This window comes from Salvelinus alpinus, chromosome 2 (assembly GCF_045679555.1).
Source record: "Salvelinus alpinus chromosome 2, SLU_Salpinus.1, whole genome shotgun sequence".
Classification (NCBI taxonomy): domain Eukaryota; kingdom Metazoa; phylum Chordata; class Actinopteri; order Salmoniformes; family Salmonidae; genus Salvelinus; species Salvelinus alpinus.
Window position 1 is genome coordinate 31,213,890 of NC_092087.1, and position 18,966 is coordinate 31,232,855.

At 42.8% G+C, this 18,966-nt stretch overlaps 1 protein-coding gene across 1 annotated transcript; it reads left to right on the forward strand.

The window, feature by feature from the left end:
- The first annotated feature begins 653 nt into the window (after nt 1–653).
- LOC139558723 (taste receptor type 1 member 3-like) lies at nt 654–10,471 on the forward strand. The gene is made up of 8 exons (XM_071374095.1): nt 654–911; nt 1,124–1,424; nt 1,680–2,036; nt 2,455–2,877; nt 2,991–3,194; nt 3,335–3,455; nt 3,733–4,103; nt 9,450–10,471. Exons 1-8 carry the CDS (start codon nt 685–687, stop codon nt 10,065–10,067), a joined length of 2,622 nt encoding a protein of 873 aa, XP_071230196.1. The 5' UTR covers nt 654–684; the 3' UTR covers nt 10,068–10,471.
- Nucleotides 10,472–18,966: the final 8,495 nt, after the last annotated feature.

An 18,966-nucleotide genomic window follows, 5' to 3' on the forward strand; every position in this document is an offset into this window, starting at 1 on the left:
TTGATTTGCCACCTGACATCTGATTTTCCTAAATATTATAGATCTATGAAATGGAGATACCAGAGGGACTCATCAAACACACACATGGTCACCAGGGAGGTTTTACTGTCTTATAAAATTGGTGCAAATCAGGTTTGTGGTATCTTCTAACCCCCAACAACGCACTACACTGACGAGGCCTGATCAGCCAACCACAAGCAAATATCAATAAAATGCTCTGGAAGTGTGGTACAATAACCTGTCACCTGGTGATTTTCATATGTTGGTGTCTCATTTCAAACATCTTCACATGCACCATCAATTTAAATGCAAATATACCTCCGGAGTCATGCTGACAGCAACTGCACACCTGTGATGAGACCTGTAGTCTGGCACAGGACAGCCTGACCCCAGGTATTCAGTTCACCACTCATCACAATACAGGAGACACAGGAGGTGCAGACAGACTGATAGAACAGTTCTCCCCATTGACTCGCTGGGCTGTGAAAGTACCCATACAGGTGAGCCTCTCCATCACTCTGTAACTGGTTGGCAAATTACCTTTCTCTCACAGCATCAGCTGCTGACTCTGTCTCTTCTTTCTCTCTCTCCCTCTCACCCTTCATTTATCTCTCAATGCATCTCTTTAAACTCTCATTTGTTGATGCCTTTTTTACTCTCTGATGTTTGCCATGTCCTCTCAACATGTCTCTTCCTGCCCTCAGCAGCATGGCAGTGCCATTGAGACTGCTGGTTCTATGCTGGCTGTTTGGAGCAGGGTGTAGTCAGAGCTCTCCACCATGGTTCCAGAACATCACTACAACTCTGTTCAACTCCTCGGGAGACATCCTCCTCGGGGGGCTCTTCCCCATCAATGATCTCACCAGCAACTTGAGCCAGAGAGTAGAGCCGGACAGCATTAGCTGTGACAGGTACAGTAACACAAGACCCACTTATAATGAATGATTAATGTACTTTTGTCTGAATATGACGTTTGTTCTATGTCTAGTGCCTTTATACTGTAATTGTATTTGCAGATTCCACATGTTTCATTCTAAGTATTGCTTGCTTCTAATATGTTTGAATCATCTGATCATGGAGAGCACTATAACAGCCCCTCCCTGTCCTGTGTTTGGAATGGCAGTATTAATACGTTTGGTTTGGGTATGGCCCTGGTGATGAAGTACACAGTGGATGAGATCAACGCCAACTCCACCCTACTCCCTGGCATCAGGCTGGGCTATGAGATCTTCGACACCTGCAAGCAGTCTGCCGTCATCGTGAAGCCCACCCTCTTCTTTCTCACAGAGGGCTCCAGCCGAGAGCTGGCCATCATGTGTAACTACACGGACTACGTAACCCGTGTGGTGGCTGTCATCGGCCCATCCACCTCAGAGATGGTCTCAGTCATAGGAAAACTACTGGGATTCTTCCTCATGCCGCAGGTTTGTTTGGTCACATGTTGGAAAGTTGTCTTTCAATGCAAACAATAACATACTCAAAAAACAAGGTGATAAAAAAAATTGGAATACAGCTTTTGCCCCTCTACAACAATCCCTTAAATGTCATTTGGATTGAACTGTGTGCTGTGGTGAAACTAAGATGAACATATGAGATACAACTGCAATGAGTATAGACATAACCGTTTGTTTTTAATCTACTGTTGTTTCATCTGTTTCATTACCATGTGCCCCCTGTAGATCAGCTACAGTGCCACCAGTGACAAGTTCAGTGACAAGAGTCTGTACCCATCGTTCCTGCGCACAGTGCCCAGTGACAAGAGGCAGGTGGAGGCCATGGTGCGTCTGATGAACAGGTTCCAGTGGAACTGGGTGGCTGTCGTGGGCAGTGAGGATGAGTATGGACGTCAGGGCCAGCGCCAGTTTTCTACCCTGGCAGCAGAGAGCTCCATCTGTGTGGCGTACGAGGGGTTAATCCCCATCTATAGCGACCCACAGCCTGTGGTCAGAGAGATGCTGGACCGCATCACAGAGAGCAAAGTGGGTGTGGTGGTGGTGTTTTCTCTCTCCCAGCCCGCCAGAGCCTTCTTCACTGAGGTCAGTAAGACAGCAAGTCACACAAGAGGTCTAGAGAATTTTACAAAGTTGTAAAAAGTTTCTCAGAAGCTTTTCAAAAGGCTTTATGCAGCCGTTGATTTGACTGCTTTTAAGTACAGTAATGCTACTCATTTATAGCATCTACATTCAGATTAGAGGGATACACGAATACCAGTGGAGGCTGGTGGGAGGAGCTATAGGAGGACAGACTCATTGGAATGGCTGGAAAGGAATAAATGGAACAGAGTCAAATGTGGTTTCCAGATGTTTGTTGTGTTTGATACTGTTCCATTTATTGCATTCCAGCCATTGCAAAGAGCCGTCCTTCTATAGCTTCTTCCACCAGCCTCCTCTGAATAATACATTTGTCTGTAAGAACTGGGGCAACGTAAGATCCCAACATGCTGTTTGTGATCAGGTGATCAGGAGGAATCTGACAGGGGTCTGGGTGGCCAGCGATGCGTGGGCCCTGAACAGTGACTTGTCAACTCTCCCAAACATCCACACTGTGGGCACTATCATTGCCTTCACAGTCCACAGCCAGACCCTGGGCCTGCTCACACCCTACACCAGGGAACTCTTCTCCAGGATCAGAGAGGAGAGGGCCAGGCAGCCCTCACCAGGTCCAGATACAGAGCCAACCCATAGTATGAACCCATGCCCAGACTGCTGGAACCTGTCCCTAGACAACATAAGTCTAGTGACAAAGCCCATACTGCAGAGGTCAGCTTTCAGGGTCTATGCTGCCATCTACAGTGTTGCACACGCACTGCACAACATGCTCAGGTGCAATGCTAAGAGCTGCCTGAGGGACGCTAAAAGCAAACTCTACCCCTGGCAGGTACATTCTCCCTCAGTATTTTTTTCTCCAAACAATGATTATGTGAAGCTGTGCAAGGTACTTTACACATGCAATTAACAAAGATAAATAACACATTGATTGACACCCTGCAGCTTTTGGAGGTGCTCAAGGAGGTTAACTTCAGTCTAAATGGAAGTCATTTTGAGTTTGACAGTAATGGAAACCCAAACATTGGCTACAACATACTACAGTGGGTCTGGGGCAACAACAATCTGAGTTTCAAAGATGTCGGCACCTTCTATGAGAACCTGTCAATCAATAACACTCTCATCCAATGGCATACAGTATGTGCTAAGGTAATCTCCGCCCGCATCTCCTCATCAAACATTATGTTGCACTTTATCGGCTTTTCACATTTTCCCCTCTGGGACTAAACATTTCAATGTGCCAGCTACGCCCTGCAAAGTAGTTCTCTCTGACACCACCTCTGCTGCAGGCCCCTGAGTCTACCTGTTCCTCTGAGTGTGGCCCTGGCCAGGTGCGCAGAGTGAAAGGCTTCCATTCCTGCTGCTTTGACTGTATTGACTGTTTACCGGGCACCTTCCAGAATGGCAGAAGTGGGTGATTCACAGACTTCCATCAATCTATGCATTAAAACTCGATAACTCTTGAGATTATGTTTTGTAGATTTATTTGATATTTTTCTCTAGCAACATGGACATCAGCTTTACACTTTTCTCACATGCTGACAAACGCTGTGTTAAAAAAATGCTCAATACATCTACAAAACTGAAAGGTGTGAGTGGTGGCGTTATAAGACTGGCCTTAAGACTTTCTACTCTTATCAGGTTCTATCATTCTAACTACACGTCTCTGCTCCCTCTCTGACTCTAGTGGACATCCAGTGTACCCAGTGTCTAGAGGGCCAGTGGTCCCTGGTACGTAGCACCAACTGCACCGAGCCTACCTTTGACTTCCTGACCTGGGGCCAGCCTGAGTCCTTGGGGCTGCTGCTGGCCATGCTGGTGCTGCTGGCCTGTCAGGGGGCTGTGGGGGTCCTGTTCCTGCAGCACCGGGGTTCTCCGCTGGTGAGAGCCTCTGGGGGGCCCCTGGGTGGTGTGTCCCTACTCAGCATGATGGTAGGCTGTGCCTGCCTGCTGCTGTTCCTGGTCCAGCCAGGGGACATGGTGTGTCGTCTGCAGCTTCCCCTCAGCTCCATCTTCCACACGGTCACCCTGTCCACCATCCTAGCCTTCTCACTGCAGGTAAAGCCTAGACCTGTAGAACACCAGACAAACATGAATCATTGAGATATTATACATCTACACTATATGACCAAAAGTATGTGGACATCTGCTCGTCGAACATCTCATTCCAAAATCATGAGCATTAATACGGAATTGGCCCCCCTTTGCTTCTATAACAGCCTCCACTCTTCTGGGAAGGCTTTCTACTAGATGTTGGAACATTGCTGCGGGGTCCTGCTTCCATTCAGCCACAAGAGCATTAGTGAGGTTGGGCACTGACATTGGGCAATTATGCCTGGCTCGCTGTCAGCGTTCCAATTTATCGCAAAGGTGTTTGATGGGGTTGAGGTCAGGGCTTTGTGCAGGCCAGTCAATTTCTCCCACACCGATCTGAACAAACCATTTCTGTATGGACCTCGCTTCGTGCACAGGGGCTTTGTCATGCTGAAACAGGAACGGGCCTTCCTCAAACTGTTGCCACAAAGTTGGAAGCACAGAATCATCTACAATGTCATTGTAGAATGTCATTTTTACTACACGGACCCCTGCTGATCAATCACGACTGGTCTGCCGACGTAACCGCACGAGGGGGCTACAACAGACTTTTTCCTTTGCGACGTCCCTTCTGCTAGCCCCGGCCCGCTAGCTGTCTGAATCGCCGTGTCACCAGCCCGTCCAGCTACTCATTGGACCCTGTGATCACTCGGCTACGCATGCCTCTCCCTAATGTCAATATGCCTTGTCCATTGCTGTTTTGGTTAGTGATTATTCTCTTATTTCACTGTAGAGCCTCCAGCCCTGCTCAATATGCCTCAGCTAACCCTCTTGTCCTACCTTCCACACATGCGGTGACCTCACCTGGTTTAATTGATGTCTCTAGAGACAATACCTCTCTCATCGTCACTCAATGCCTAGGTTTACTTCCACTGTATTCACATCCTACCATACCTTTGTCTGTACATTATGCACTATTCTACCGCGCCCAGAAACCTGCTCCTTATACTCTCTGTTCCGAACGTACTAGACGACCAGTTCTTATAGCCCTTAGCCGTACCCTTATCCTACTCCTCCTCTGCTCCTCTGGTGATGTAGTGGTTAATCCAGGCCCTGCAGTGCCTAGCTCCACTCCCATTCCCCAGGCGCTCTCATTTGTTGACTTCTGTAACTGTAAAAGCCTTGGTTTCATGCATGTTAACATTAGAAGCCTCCTCCCTATGTTTGTTTTATTCACTGCTTTAGCACACTCTGCCAACCCGGATGTCCTAGCCGTGTCTGAATCCTGGCTTAGGAAGGCCACCAAAAACCCTGAAATTTCCATCCCTAACTATAACATTTTCCGACAAGATAGAACTGCCAAAGGGGGCGGAGTTGCAATCTACTGCAGATATAGCCTACAGAGTTCTGTCTTACTATCCAGGTCTGTGCCCAAACAATTTGAGTTTCTACTTTAAAAATCCACCTTTCCAGAAACAAATCTCTCACCGTTACTGCTTGCTATAGACCACCTTCTGCCCCCAACTGTGCCCTGAACACCATATGTGAATTGATTGCCCCCCATCTATCTTCAGAGCTTGTGCTGTTAGGTGACCTAAACTGGGACATGCATAACATCCCGGCCATCCTACAATCTAAGCTTGATGCCCTCAATCTCACACAAATTATCAATGAACCTACCAGGTACAACCCCAAATCTGTAAACACTGGCACCCTCATAGATATCATCCTAACCAACCTGCCCTCCAAATACACCTCTGCTGTCTTCAACCAGGATCTCAGCAATCACTGCCTCATTGCTTGCGTCCGTAATGGGTCTGCGACCAAACGACCACCCCTCATCACTGTCAAACGCTCCCTAAAACACTTCAGCGAACAGGCCTTTCTAATCGACCTGGCCCGGGTATCCTGGAAGGATATTGACTTCATTCCGTCAGTGGACGATGCCTGGTTACTCTTTAAAAGTGCTGTCCTCACAATCTTAAATAAGCATGCACCATTCAAAAAACAGCACAAAAACATCCTGTGGCGTACGGCATTAGCATCGAATAGCCCCCGCGATCAACTTTTCAGGGAACTGAAAAGTCAGGAACCAATATATTCAGTCAGTTAGGAAAGCTAAGGTTATCTTTTTCATACAAAAATTGTCATCCTGTAGCACCAACTCCAAACATTTTGGGACACTGTAAAGTCCATGTAGAATAAGAGCACCTCCTCCCAGCTTCCCACTGCACTGAGGATAGGAAACACAGTCACCACTGATGATAATCGGTGATTATCTACGATAATCTATAATTTCAATAAGCATTTTTCTACGGCTGGCCATGCTTTCCACCTGGCTACCCCTTCCCCGGCCAACATCTCAGCACCCCCTGCAGCAACTTGCCCAAGCCCCCCCCCCCCCCCCTCCCACCGCTTCTCCTTCACCCAAATCCAGACAGCTGATGTTCTGAAAGAGCTGCAAAATCTGAATCCCTACAAATCAGCTGGGCTAGACAATCTGGACTCTCTCTTTCTAGAATGATCCGCTGAAATTGTTGCAACCCCTATTACTAGCCTATTCAACCTCTCTTTCGTATCGTCTGAGTTCCCCAAAGATTGGAGAGCTGCCGAAGGTCATCCCCGTCTTCAAAGGGGAGACACTCTAGACCCAAACTGCTACAGACCTATATCTATCCTACCCTGCCTTTCTAAGGTCTTCAAAAGCCAAGTTAACAAACAGATCACTGACCATTTCGAATCCCACCGTACCTTCTCCGCTATGCAATCTAGTTTCCGAGCTGGTCATGGGTGCACCTTAGCCACGCTCAAGGTCCTAAACAATATTATAACCACCATCGATAAGAGACAATACTGTGCAGCTGTATTCATCGACCTGGCCAAGGCTTCCGACTCTGTCAATCATCACATTCTTATCGGCAGACTCAACAGCCTTGGTTTCTCAAATGACTGCCTCGCCTGGTTCACCAACTACTTCGCAGACAGAGTCAGTGTGTCAAATCGGAGGGCATGTTGTCCGGATCTCTGGCAGTCTCTATGGGGGTGCCACAGGGTTCAATTCTTGAGACGACTCTTTTCTCTGTATACATCAATGATGTCGCTCTTGCTGCTGGTGAGTCTCTGATCCACCTCTACGCAGACGACACCATTCTGTATACATTTACATTTAACATTTACATTTAAGTTAAGTATAGTTAAGTATACTTCTGGACCTTCTTTGGACACTGTGTTAACTAACCTCCAGACGAGCTTCAATGCCATACAACACTCCTTCCGTGGACTCCAACTCCTCTTAAATGCAAGTCAAACTAAATACATGCTCTTCAACCAATCGCTGCCGCACCTGCTCGCCTGTCCAGCATCACTACTCTGGACGGTTCTGACTTAGAATATGTGGACAACTACAAATACCTAGGTGTCTGGTTAGACTGTAAACTCTCCTTCCAGACTCACATTAAGCATCTCCAATCCAAAATTAAATCTAGAATCGGCTTCATATTTCGCAACAAAGCATCCTTCACTCATGCTGCCAAACATACCCTCGTAAAACTGACTATCCTGCCGATCCTTGACTTCGGCGATGTCATTTACAAAATAGCCTCCAACACTCTACCAAGCAAATTTGATGCAGTCTATCACAGTGCCATCCATTTGTCACCAAAGCCCCATATACTACCCACCACTGCGACCTGTATGCTCTCGTTAGCTGGCCCTCGCTTCATATTTGTCGCCAAATCCACTGGCTCCAGGTCATCTATAAGTCTTTGCTAGGTAAAGCCCCACCTTATCTCAGCTCACTGGTCACCATAGCAGCACCCACCCATAGCACGCGCTCCAGCAGGTATATTTCACTGGTCACCCCCACAGCCAACTCCTCCTTTGGCTGCCTTTACTTCCAGTTCTCTGCTGCCAATGACTGGAACAAATTGCAAAAATCACTGAAGCTGGAAGCTCATATCTCCCTCACTAACTTTAAGCACCAGTTGTCAGAGCAGCTCACAGATCACTGCACCTGTAAGTAGCCCATCCATCTACCTCATCCCCATACTGTTATTTTTTTCTCTCTCCTTTGCACCCCAGTATATCTATCACTCCAGTGTTTAATTGGTAAATTGTCATTATTTCGCCACTATGGCCTATTTATTGCCTTACCTCCCTTATCTTACCTCATTTGCACACACTGTACATATACTTTTTTTATATTGTGTTAATGACTGTATGTTTGTTTATTCCATGTGTAACTCTGTGTTGTTGTTTGTGTAGCATTAATTTGTTTTTTCTTGGCCAGGTATTAGTTGTAAATGAGAACTTGTTCTCAACTAGCCTACCTGTTTAAATAAAGGTGAAATAAAAAAAATTGTATGCTGTAGCATTAAGATTTCCCTTCACTGGAACTAAGGGGCCTAGACCGAACTATGAAAAACAGCCCGGGATCATTATTCTTCCTCCACCAAACTGTACAGTTGGCACTATGCATTCAGGTAGGTAGCGTTCTCCTGGCATCTGCGAAACCCAGATTCGTCCGTCGGACTGCCAGATGGTGAAGCGTGATTCATCACTCCAGACAATGCGTTTCCACTGCTCCAGAGTCCAATGGTGGCGAGCTTTATACCACTCCACCCGACGTTTGGCATTGCGCATGGCGATTTTAGGCTTGTGTGCGGCTGTTTGGCCATGGAAACCCATTTCATGAAACTCCCGACTAACAGTTATTGTGCTGATGTTGCTTCCAGAGGCAGTTTGGAACTCCAGAGGCAGTTCCAGAGGCAGTTTGGTAGTGAGTCCAGAGGCAGTCCAGAGGCAGTTTGGTAGTGAGTCCAGAGGCAGTCCAGAGGCAATTCAAGAGGCAGTTTGGTAGTGTGTTTTGCAACTGAGAACAGACTATTTTTACGCACTTCAGCACTCGGCGGGCCTGTTCGATGAGCTTGTGTGGCCTACAACTTCATGGCTGTGCCTTTGTTGCTCCTAGAAGTTTCCACTTCACAATAACAGCACTTACAGTTGACCGGGGCAGCTCTAGTAGGGCAGACATTTGAGGAACTGACTTGTTGGAAAGGTGGCATCCTATAACGGTGCCACGTTGAAAGTCACTGAGCTCTTCAGTAAGATCATTCTACTGGCAATGTTTGTCTATGGAGGTTGCATGGCTGTGTGCTCGATTTTATACACCTGTCAGCAATGGGTGTGACTGAAATAGCCAAATCCACTAAAACATACTTTTCTATATACAGTATAGTTTAAATAGGTTTTCTTTGATGTAAAAGAAAGCCAACAGTCCAGGAGACATTTGAATGAATATGAGTGAGGAAGACCCAGAGTATCTTGAATCAAATATTAGCTAATTTTCCATCCTCCTCCCTCTTTTGACAGATTGTGTATGTGACTGAGTTCCCTGAGAAGGCTCCGTCTCATCTGGTTACACTGAGAGGCCCTGGAGGCTGGCTGCTGGTACTGGCCTGCTGTGGTGTGCAGGCAGGGATCTGTGGCTATTATGTCCAGGAGGGGCCCTCTCTATCCCGGTACCTGGCCAAGATAAAGGTGACCTTTGTGAGAAAGTTCCTACGATGCCCTGTGGAGCCCATCTTATGTCTGGGCCTGATGCAGGGCTTCAATGGCCTCCTCGCCCTCATATCCTTCATGTGCACCTTCATGGCTGTGAAGCCCATTCGCCAATACAACCTGGCCAGAGATATCACCTTCTCCACCCTGGCCTACTGCGTGGTTTGGGTGGTCTTCATCCCCATCTACACTGGTCTGAATGACAAGGAACGCTCCATTGTCCATGTATCTGTCAGTTTGCTCAGTAACATGGGGCTGATGGCGGCCTACTATCTGCCAAAATGTCACCTGCTGCTGAAGAAACCTGAGCTCAACACAGCAGAGCACTTCCGTACCTTCCTCGAGTGGGCTCCAGGAACTCCTCAAGAGGAACAGGACCAGGGACCTGCAGGGGAGGGACAAGTATCAGGGGAGAGACAGGGACAGTGAAATGTATTCTGTTTAATGTTTCAATAATATATACAATTTAATTTTGTGTGTTATACATTTCATGTGCATGTATACTAGTTTGATTGAGTGATTTCAGTTATCTTTGCAGAAATGGTGAATAAACATTTACATTTACATTTACATTTAAGTCATTTAGCAGACGCTCTTATCCAGAGCGACTTACAAATTGGTGCATTCACCTTATGATATCCAGTGGAACAACCACTTTACAATAGTGCATCTAACTCTTTTAAGGGGGGGGGGGTTAGAAGGATTACTTTATCCTATCCTAGGTATTCCTTAAAGAGGTGGGGTTTCAGGTGTCTCCGGAAGGTGGTGATTGACTCCGCTGACCTGGCGTCGTGAGGGAGTTTGTTCCACCATTGGGGTGCCAGAGCAGCGAACAGATCAACGCACTGTAAAGGAGCAGGGCCGTGCACAGACCTTTCAGGGGGTGCTCAAAATGAAAAATAAATAACATACCAAATATCTCTGTAGCAATTTTTTGTTCTTGCATAGACCTATTTATTTCTGCAACAACACACTCACTCATCATCACAAACTGTAAGGAAGCTAGTAACAGTGCCTCCTAAAGATATTATTGACATCGGGAAAAGAGGGTGGGCTATCAGCTGACCCTGGGGTGGGCTATCAGCTGTTTAATGTAAATATGCTAGTTATATAGCTCCATTTCTTTTAGTGATTGTGATTTACCTCTATATCTTTCTGCCTCTCTCTACTGCGTGTACCAGACAACCAGACCAGATATTGATGATGATGTAGGATAAATTAAGTGTTTATCAAATGTTATGATTCTGTAGCAGTACTGTTGGGATTTAAACTAGATAGTTAGCTACACATGCTAGAACGGTGACCGCATCTCTCAAGCCATGCATGTTTGGATACCAGGTACGAGCAATCTCCATAGAGCCCCACAGTGGAGGTGTCATAATACCCATAAAACCTAGAGGTCAAACAGGGAAATGGTATCCAATCAATATTCCACCATTAATTTTTCCAATAGGGAATTTTAGAATCACTTAAAATAAGGGCTGTGTTTTGTGTAGGCTTACCCTGGCGTGATGTTTTGATAACCATGTAAATCTCTCTAGGACAAGGTGACTTTTCTCAATATATTAGGCTCTATTTACTCTCAGATACGAAACTGCTAAGGGTCAGATCGTAAGTTACTGGGGGGAGGGGTGGTCCAAAATAGGGGAGGGTTGTGTGATTTTTTATTAGGCACTGGGGAGGGAAGTTAATTTTTTCCCTGGTTTACAATCGCTCTTCTGCTTGTATTTTCCCTATAAACAATGGCCTTACTTACTTTTGATATCACCCTGATAAAGTTAAGAAACATTTGTGAAAGTTTGGTATGGTGTGGCTATTATTAAGCTTTAGCTAATGCTGGCCTATGATATGAAGGCAGTGCGCCCCAGTGTAGTACTAATGTAGCTGGATTTGGCTGATTTTTTTATGGAATATCTACATACTGTAGGTGTAAAGAGAGAGGCCCATTATCAGCAACCATCACTCCTGTGTTCCAATGGCACGTTGTGTTAGCTAATCCAAATGTATCATTTTAAAAGGCTAATTGATCATTAGAAAACCCTTTTGCAATTATGTTAGCACAGCTGAAAACTGTTGTTCTGATTAAAGAAGCAATAAAACTAAAACTAAACCTTCTTTAGACTAGTTGAGTATCTGGAGCATCAGCATTTGTGGGTTCGATTACAGGCTCAAAATGGCCAGAAACAAAGAACTTTCTTCTGAAACTTGTCAGTCTATTCTTGCTCTGAGAAATGAAGGCTATTCCATGTGAGAAATTGCCAAGAAACTGAAGATCTCGTACAAAACTGTGTACTACACCCTTCACAGAACAGCGCAAACTGGCTCTAACCAGAATAGAAAGAGGAGTGGGAGGCCCCGGTGCACAACTGAGCAAGAGGACAAGTACATTAAGAGTGTCTCGTTTAAGAAACAGACGCCTCACAAGTCCTCAACTGGCAGCTTCATTAAATAGTACCCACAAAACATCAGTCTCAACATCAACAGCGAAGAGGCAACTCCAGGATGCTGACCTTCTAGGCCCGAGTTGCAAAGAAAAAGCCATATCTCAGACTGGCCAATAAAAAGAAAAGATTAAGATGGGCAAAAGAACACAGACAATGGACAGAGGAAGATCGGAAAAAAGTGTTATGGACAGACAAATCTAAGTTTGAGGTGTTTGGATCACAAAGAACATTCGTGAGATGCAGAAAGAATTTAAATATGCTGGAGGAGTGCTTGACACCAGCTGTCAAGCATGGTGGAGGCAATGTGATGGTCTTGGGTGCTTTGGTGGTGGTAAAGTGGGAGGGTAAAAGGGATCTTGAAGAAGGAAGGCTATCACTCCATTTTGCAACGCCATACCATACCCTGAGAATTGCGCTTAATTGGAGCCAATGTCCTCCTACAACAGGACAATGACCTGAAGCACAGCTCCAAACTATGCAATAACTATTTAGGGAAGAAGCAGTCAGCTGGTATTCTGTCTATAATGGAGTGGCCAGCACAGTCACAGGATCTCAACCCTATTGAGCTGTTGTGGAAGCAGCTTGACCGTATGGTACGTAAGAAGTGCCCATCAAGCCAATCCAACTTGTGGGAGGTGCTTCAGGAAGCATGGGGTGAAATCTCTTCCAATTACCTCAGCAAATTGACAACTAGAATGCCAAAGGTCTGCAAGACTGTAATTGCTGCAAATGGAAGATTCTTTGACGAAAGCAAAGTTTGAAGGACACAATTATTATTTCAATTAAAAATCATTATTTATAACCTTGCCAACATCTTGACTATATTTCCTATTCATTTTTCAACTAATTTCATGTATGTTTTCATGGAAAACAAGGACATGTCTAAGTGACCCCAAACTTTTGAACGGTAGCGTAGTATCCAAAAAAGTGTTAAACAAATCAAAATATATTTTATATTTGAGATTCTTCAAAGTAAACACCCTTTGCCTTGATGACAGCTTTGCACACTCTTGGCATTCTCTCAACCAGCTTCATGTCTGTGAATGTCCTTGGGTGGCCCAGCGACATACCCAAGAAGACTTGAGGCTGTAATTGCTGCCAAAGGTGCTTGAACAAAGTACTGAGTAAGGGGTCTGAATACTTATGCAAATGTAATATTTCAACCCCCCCCAAAAAACAGTTTTTGCTTTGTCAATATGAGGTATTGTGTGAAGATTGATGAGGTAAAAACATTTTAAAATAGATTTTAGAATAATGGTGTAACGTAACAAAATGTAGAAAAAGTCAAGGGGTCTGAATACTTTCCGAATGCACTGAATATGTGTTTTTTTAACTGACAAATTAAATCAGTCAATCAATCAATCCAAACTGTGCAGCGGCCAATAGATGAATGGAAATAGACATCCGTTACAAAACACCAAAAAGGTTAATGACATTCAGAGATTGTCAAGCCAAGCCTTTGGTACTGGAGAAGCCTACAAGGTATATATTTTCTGTTTGTCGAGATTGAAATAATCTCTTTATTGTGGTGTTGAAAACGCAAACCATGATATTGAAGTACCCAAAATCGGTATGCTTTGTTTATTGGGTGTGTCATGCATTGGCACAGAAACCTGTTGGTGGAAAATTTGGCATCAAAATGTTGAAAATCTGATTTCCCCAAGCTGATCATTATCTGCTGCCGGATCTGATCGTAATGTAATGAAACAGGCAGGGAGAGGTAGCTCGTATGTGGTGATCAGTGAAAACTCAACCTTCTGGCCCATAGCTCTGCGTGCCATCGACTGTGCCACAAAAGCATGCTGAAGCGGCAAAGTCGACATCCACATTTATAACACAGAATCACTATAGTTATTGTTATGTGTGGTCGTAAACATTATTTGAGTTAATTCTATGATGGGTGAGGGTGTAAAATTTATTTTACAATACAAGGGGAGGGTCATGCTAAAAAAACAACAACAACATTGGTACATTTATTTTTATGACACCTTGAGTTGGACCAGCCCCTCCCCCCAGTAAATTTCGATCTGTCCCTAATTGGCATCAAAGTAAACATCATGCAAGACTACAAATCCCTGCAATCTCCTGCACCTAGCTTACATCTTTGCTAACATCTTTTGTTTTCGTGTCAATTTAAAACTTGCACAAGACAGTTCACTGAATTTTCAATTTAAAGAAATGTAGCCAATTCATGAATTACTAAATGTACCTTTGCCTTGTTTCGGCAGTCTCGTCCAGATCATCATGGCATTTGTAGTTCTTTATGATAGCCACATTAGCAGCTAATTAGCGATTCATTTCTGGGGGGTTAATACAGGCGAATATATTGATAAAATTCCCCTATTCCTAGAGAGACTTACACGGTTATCAAAATGTCACGCCGGGGTAAGCCTACACGAAACACAGCCCTTATTTAAGGTTTTATGGGTATTATGACTCATACTGTTGTACTCTATACAGGGCAGACTGGGGGAAAAAGGAGTCATGGGTAACTGAAAGTAGGGGGCAACAGTAGAGGGAAAATCAACAGAAGTGGGTGTTTGGAAAGCGAATCAGCTAATTGGCCAGATTTGTTGCCACTCAAGACCGTTTTGCTAGGCTGATTGAGCTGCACAACCAGTCATTGTTGACAACTGTAGCATTTTAGCTAAGACTAACACTAACCTTTTTCCTAACCTTAGCCTCTTTCTACTAACCGGCCATAGTAATTATCCTAAGCTGCTATGTTAATTCCGCTAAACAGGTACATTAGTTCTCTTAACCTGCCATGAAAACATTAAGCTGACAAGAGGTGCACCTGTCTATGGCTGGTTTAACCAATAATGGAGTGTTGATGTTACACCCATCGCTGTTGAGCCTCCCACTTCTTTTGAAATGCCCACTTTCAGACAGACTCTAACTATGCAGTCAACCATACTTGGACCCCATATTTGGGAAAAAGGCGCAACTGTGCGCCAGCGTAATCCGTACAGGGCAGATCAACGGATGGGGTGGGTGGTCGCAAACTTGACGACAACTTGGGGGCAGTGGGTCCAGTACAACAATGACAAAACATTTATACCAAAAAAAATGGGGGGGGGGGGGGGGGGGATTGTACCTCAACCCAAAAGGGCACGTGCCTGTAAAGAAGGAAGTGGTGTTCAACCAGATGATGTGCTAAAAGGTGCAAAACAGGCCTACTGCATTTGCCTGCTATGATCAGTGATGTAGTTTGCTAGATCACCCACCAGAGGACGCAATCAGATAATTTATCAGCCATAAACAGACAAAAAGACATTAGGGAAAGATATTAGGGTCAGTGTGGATTGAACTGAAGAGTATATGTCTAATGACTTTTACAATAAAACAACACCCGGTTCCATTATAATGGGTTGGTTTGATCATCCTATTCGTGAAAAAACACAATATTTCGCTAAATACTATAACGATGTGATGCTACTATGAATAGGCCTATTGTACTTTTATAACGATGTGATGCTACTATGAATAGGCCTATTGTACTTTTATAACGATGTGATGCTACTATGAATAGGCCTATTGTACTTTTATAACGATGTGATGCTACTATGAATAGGCCTATTGTACTTTTATAACGATGTGATGCTACTATGAATAGGCCTATTGTACTTTTATAACGATGTGATGCTACTATGAATAGGCCTATTGTACTTTTATAACGATGTGATGCTACTATGAATAGGCCTATTGTACTTTTATAACGATGTGATGCTACTATGAATAGGCCTATTGTACTTTTATAACGATGTGATGCTACTATGAATAGGCCTATTGTACTTTTATAACGATGTGATGCTACTATGAATATAGGCCTATTGTACTTTTATAACGATGTGATGCTACTATGAATAGGCCTATTGTACTTTTATAACGATGTGATGCTACTATGAATAGGCCTATTGTACTTTTATAACGATGTGATGCTACTATGAATAGGCCTATTGTACTTTTATAACGATGTGATGCTACTATGAATAGGCCTATTGTACTTTTATAACGATGTGATGCTACTATGAATAGGCCTATTGTACTTTTATAACGATGTGATGCTACTATGAATAGGCCTATTGTACTTTTATAACGATGTGATGCTACTATGAATAGGCCTATTGTACTTTTATAACGATGTGATGCTACTATGAATAGGCCTATTGTACTTTTATAACGATGTGATGCTACTATGAATAGGCCTATTGTACTTTTATAACGATGTGATGCTACTATGAATAGGCCTATTGTACTTTTATAACGATGTGATGCTACTATGAATAGGCCTATTGTACTTTTATAACGATGTGATGCTACTATGAATAGGCCTATTGTTACTTTTATAACGATGTGATGCTACTATGAATAGGCCTATTGTACTTTTATAACGATGTGATGCTACTATGAATAGGCCTATTGTACTTTTATAACGATGTGATGCTACTATGAATAGGCCTATTGTACTTTTATAACGATGTGATGCTACTATGAATAGGCCTATTGTACTTTTATAACGATGTGATGCTACTATGAATAGGCCTATTGTACTTTTATAACGATGTGATGCTACTATGAATAGGCCTATTGTACTTTTATAACGATGTGATGCTACTATGAATAGGCCTATTGTACTTTTATAACGATGTGATGCTACTATGAATAGGCCTATTGTACTTTTATAACGATGTGATGCTACTATGAATAGGCCTATTGTACTTTTATAACGATGTGATGCTACTATGAATAGGCCTATTGTACTTTTATAACGATGTGATGCTACTATGAATAGGCCTATTGTACTTTTATAACGATGTGATGCTACTATGAATAGGCCTATTGTACTTTTATAACGACGATGTGATGCTACTATGAATAGGCCTATTGTACTTTTATAACGATGTGATGCTACTATGAATAGGCCTATTGTACTTTTATAACGATGTGATGCTACTATGAATAGGCCTATTGTACTTTTATAACGATGTGATGCTACTATGAATAGGCCTATTGTACTTTTATAACGATGTGATGCTACTATGAATAGGCCTATTGTACTTTTATAACGATGTGATGCTACTATGAATAGGCCTATTGTACTTTTATAACGATGTGATGCTACTATGAATAGGCCTATTGTACTTTTATAACGATGTGATGCTACTATGAATAGGCCTATTGTACTTTTATAACGATGTGATGCTACTATGAATAGGCCTATTGTACTTTTATAACGATGTGATGCTACTATGAATAGGCCTATTGTACTTTTATAACGATGTGATGCTACTATGAATAGGCCTATTGTACTTTTATAACGATGTGATGCTACTATGAATAGGCCTATTGTACTTTTATAACGATGTGATGCTCTACTATGAATAGGCCTATTGTACTTTTATAACGATGTGATGCTACTATGAATAGGCCTATTGTACTTTTATAACGATGTGATGCTACTATGAATAGGCCTATTGTACTTTTATAACGATGTGATGCTACTATGAATAGGCCTATTGTACTTTTATAACGATGTGATGCTACTATGAATAGGCCTATTGTACTTTTATAACGATGTGATGCTACTATGAATAGGCCTATTGTACTTTTATAACGATGTGATGCTACTATGAATAGGCCTATTGTACTTTTATAACGATGTGATGCTACTATGAATAGGCCTATTGTACTTTTATAACGATGTGATGCTACTATGAATAGGCCTATTGTACTTTTATAACGATGTGATGCTACTATGAATAGGCCTATTGTACTTTTATAACGATGTGATGCTACTATGAATAGGCCTATTGTACTTTTATAACGATGTGATGCTACTATGAATAGGCCTATTGTACTTTTATAACGATGTGATGCTACTATGAATAAATAGGCCTATTGTACTTTTATAACGATGTGATGCTACTATGAATAGGCCTATTGTACTTTTATAACGATGTGATGCTACTATGAATAGGCCTATTGTACTTTTATAACGATGTGATGCTACTATGAATAGGCCTATTGTACTTTTATAACGATGTGATGCTACTATGAATAGGCCTATTGTACTTTTATAACGATGTGATGCTACTATGAATAGGCCTATTGTACTTTTATAACGATGTGATGCTACTATGAATAGGCCTATTGTACTTTTATAACGATGTGATGCTACTATGAATAGGCCTATTGTACTTTTATAACGATGTGATGCTACTATGAATAGGCCTATTGTACTTTTATAACGATGTGATGCTACTATGAATAGGCCTATTGTACTTTTATAACGATGTGATGCTACTATGAATAGGCCTATTGTACTTTTATAACGATGTGATGCTACTATGAATAGGCCTATTGTACTTTTATAACGATGTGATGCTACTATGAATAGGCCTATTGTTGTACTTTTATAACGATGTGATGCTACTATGAATAGGCCTATTGTACTTTTATAACGATGTGATGCTACTATGAATAGGCCTATTGTACTTTTATAACGATGTGATGCTACTATGAATAGGCCTATTGTACTTTTATAACGATGTGATGCTACTATGAATAGGCCTATTGTACTTTTATAACGATGTGATGCTACTATGAATAGGCCTATTGTACTTTTATAACGATGTGATGCTACTATGAATAGGCCTATTGTACTTTTATAACGATGTGATGCTACTATGAATAGGCCTATTGTACTTTTATAACGATGTGATGCTACTATGAATAGGCCTATTGTACTTTTATAACGATGTGATGCTACTATGAATAGGCCTATTGTACTTTTATAACGATGTGATGCTACTATGAATAGGCCTATTGTACTTTTATAACGATGTGATGCTACTATGAATAGGCCTATTGTACTTTTATAA

What these genes read in the sequence shown, in the direction of transcription:
- LOC139558723 (XM_071374095.1), top strand. Translation starts at nt 685, where the DNA reads ATGTCTCTTCCTGCCCTCAGCAGCATGGCAGTGCCATTGAGACTGCTG. An exon ending in CCAGAGCCTTCTTCACTGAG is followed by an intron (nt 2,037 to 2,454) that starts GTCAGTAAGACA and finishes GTTTGTGATCAG; the next exon opens with GTGATCAGGAGGAATCTGAC. An exon ending in GGCATACAGTATGTGCTAAG is followed by an intron (nt 3,195 to 3,334) that starts GTAATCTCCGCC and finishes CCTCTGCTGCAG; the next exon opens with GCCCCTGAGTCTACCTGTTC.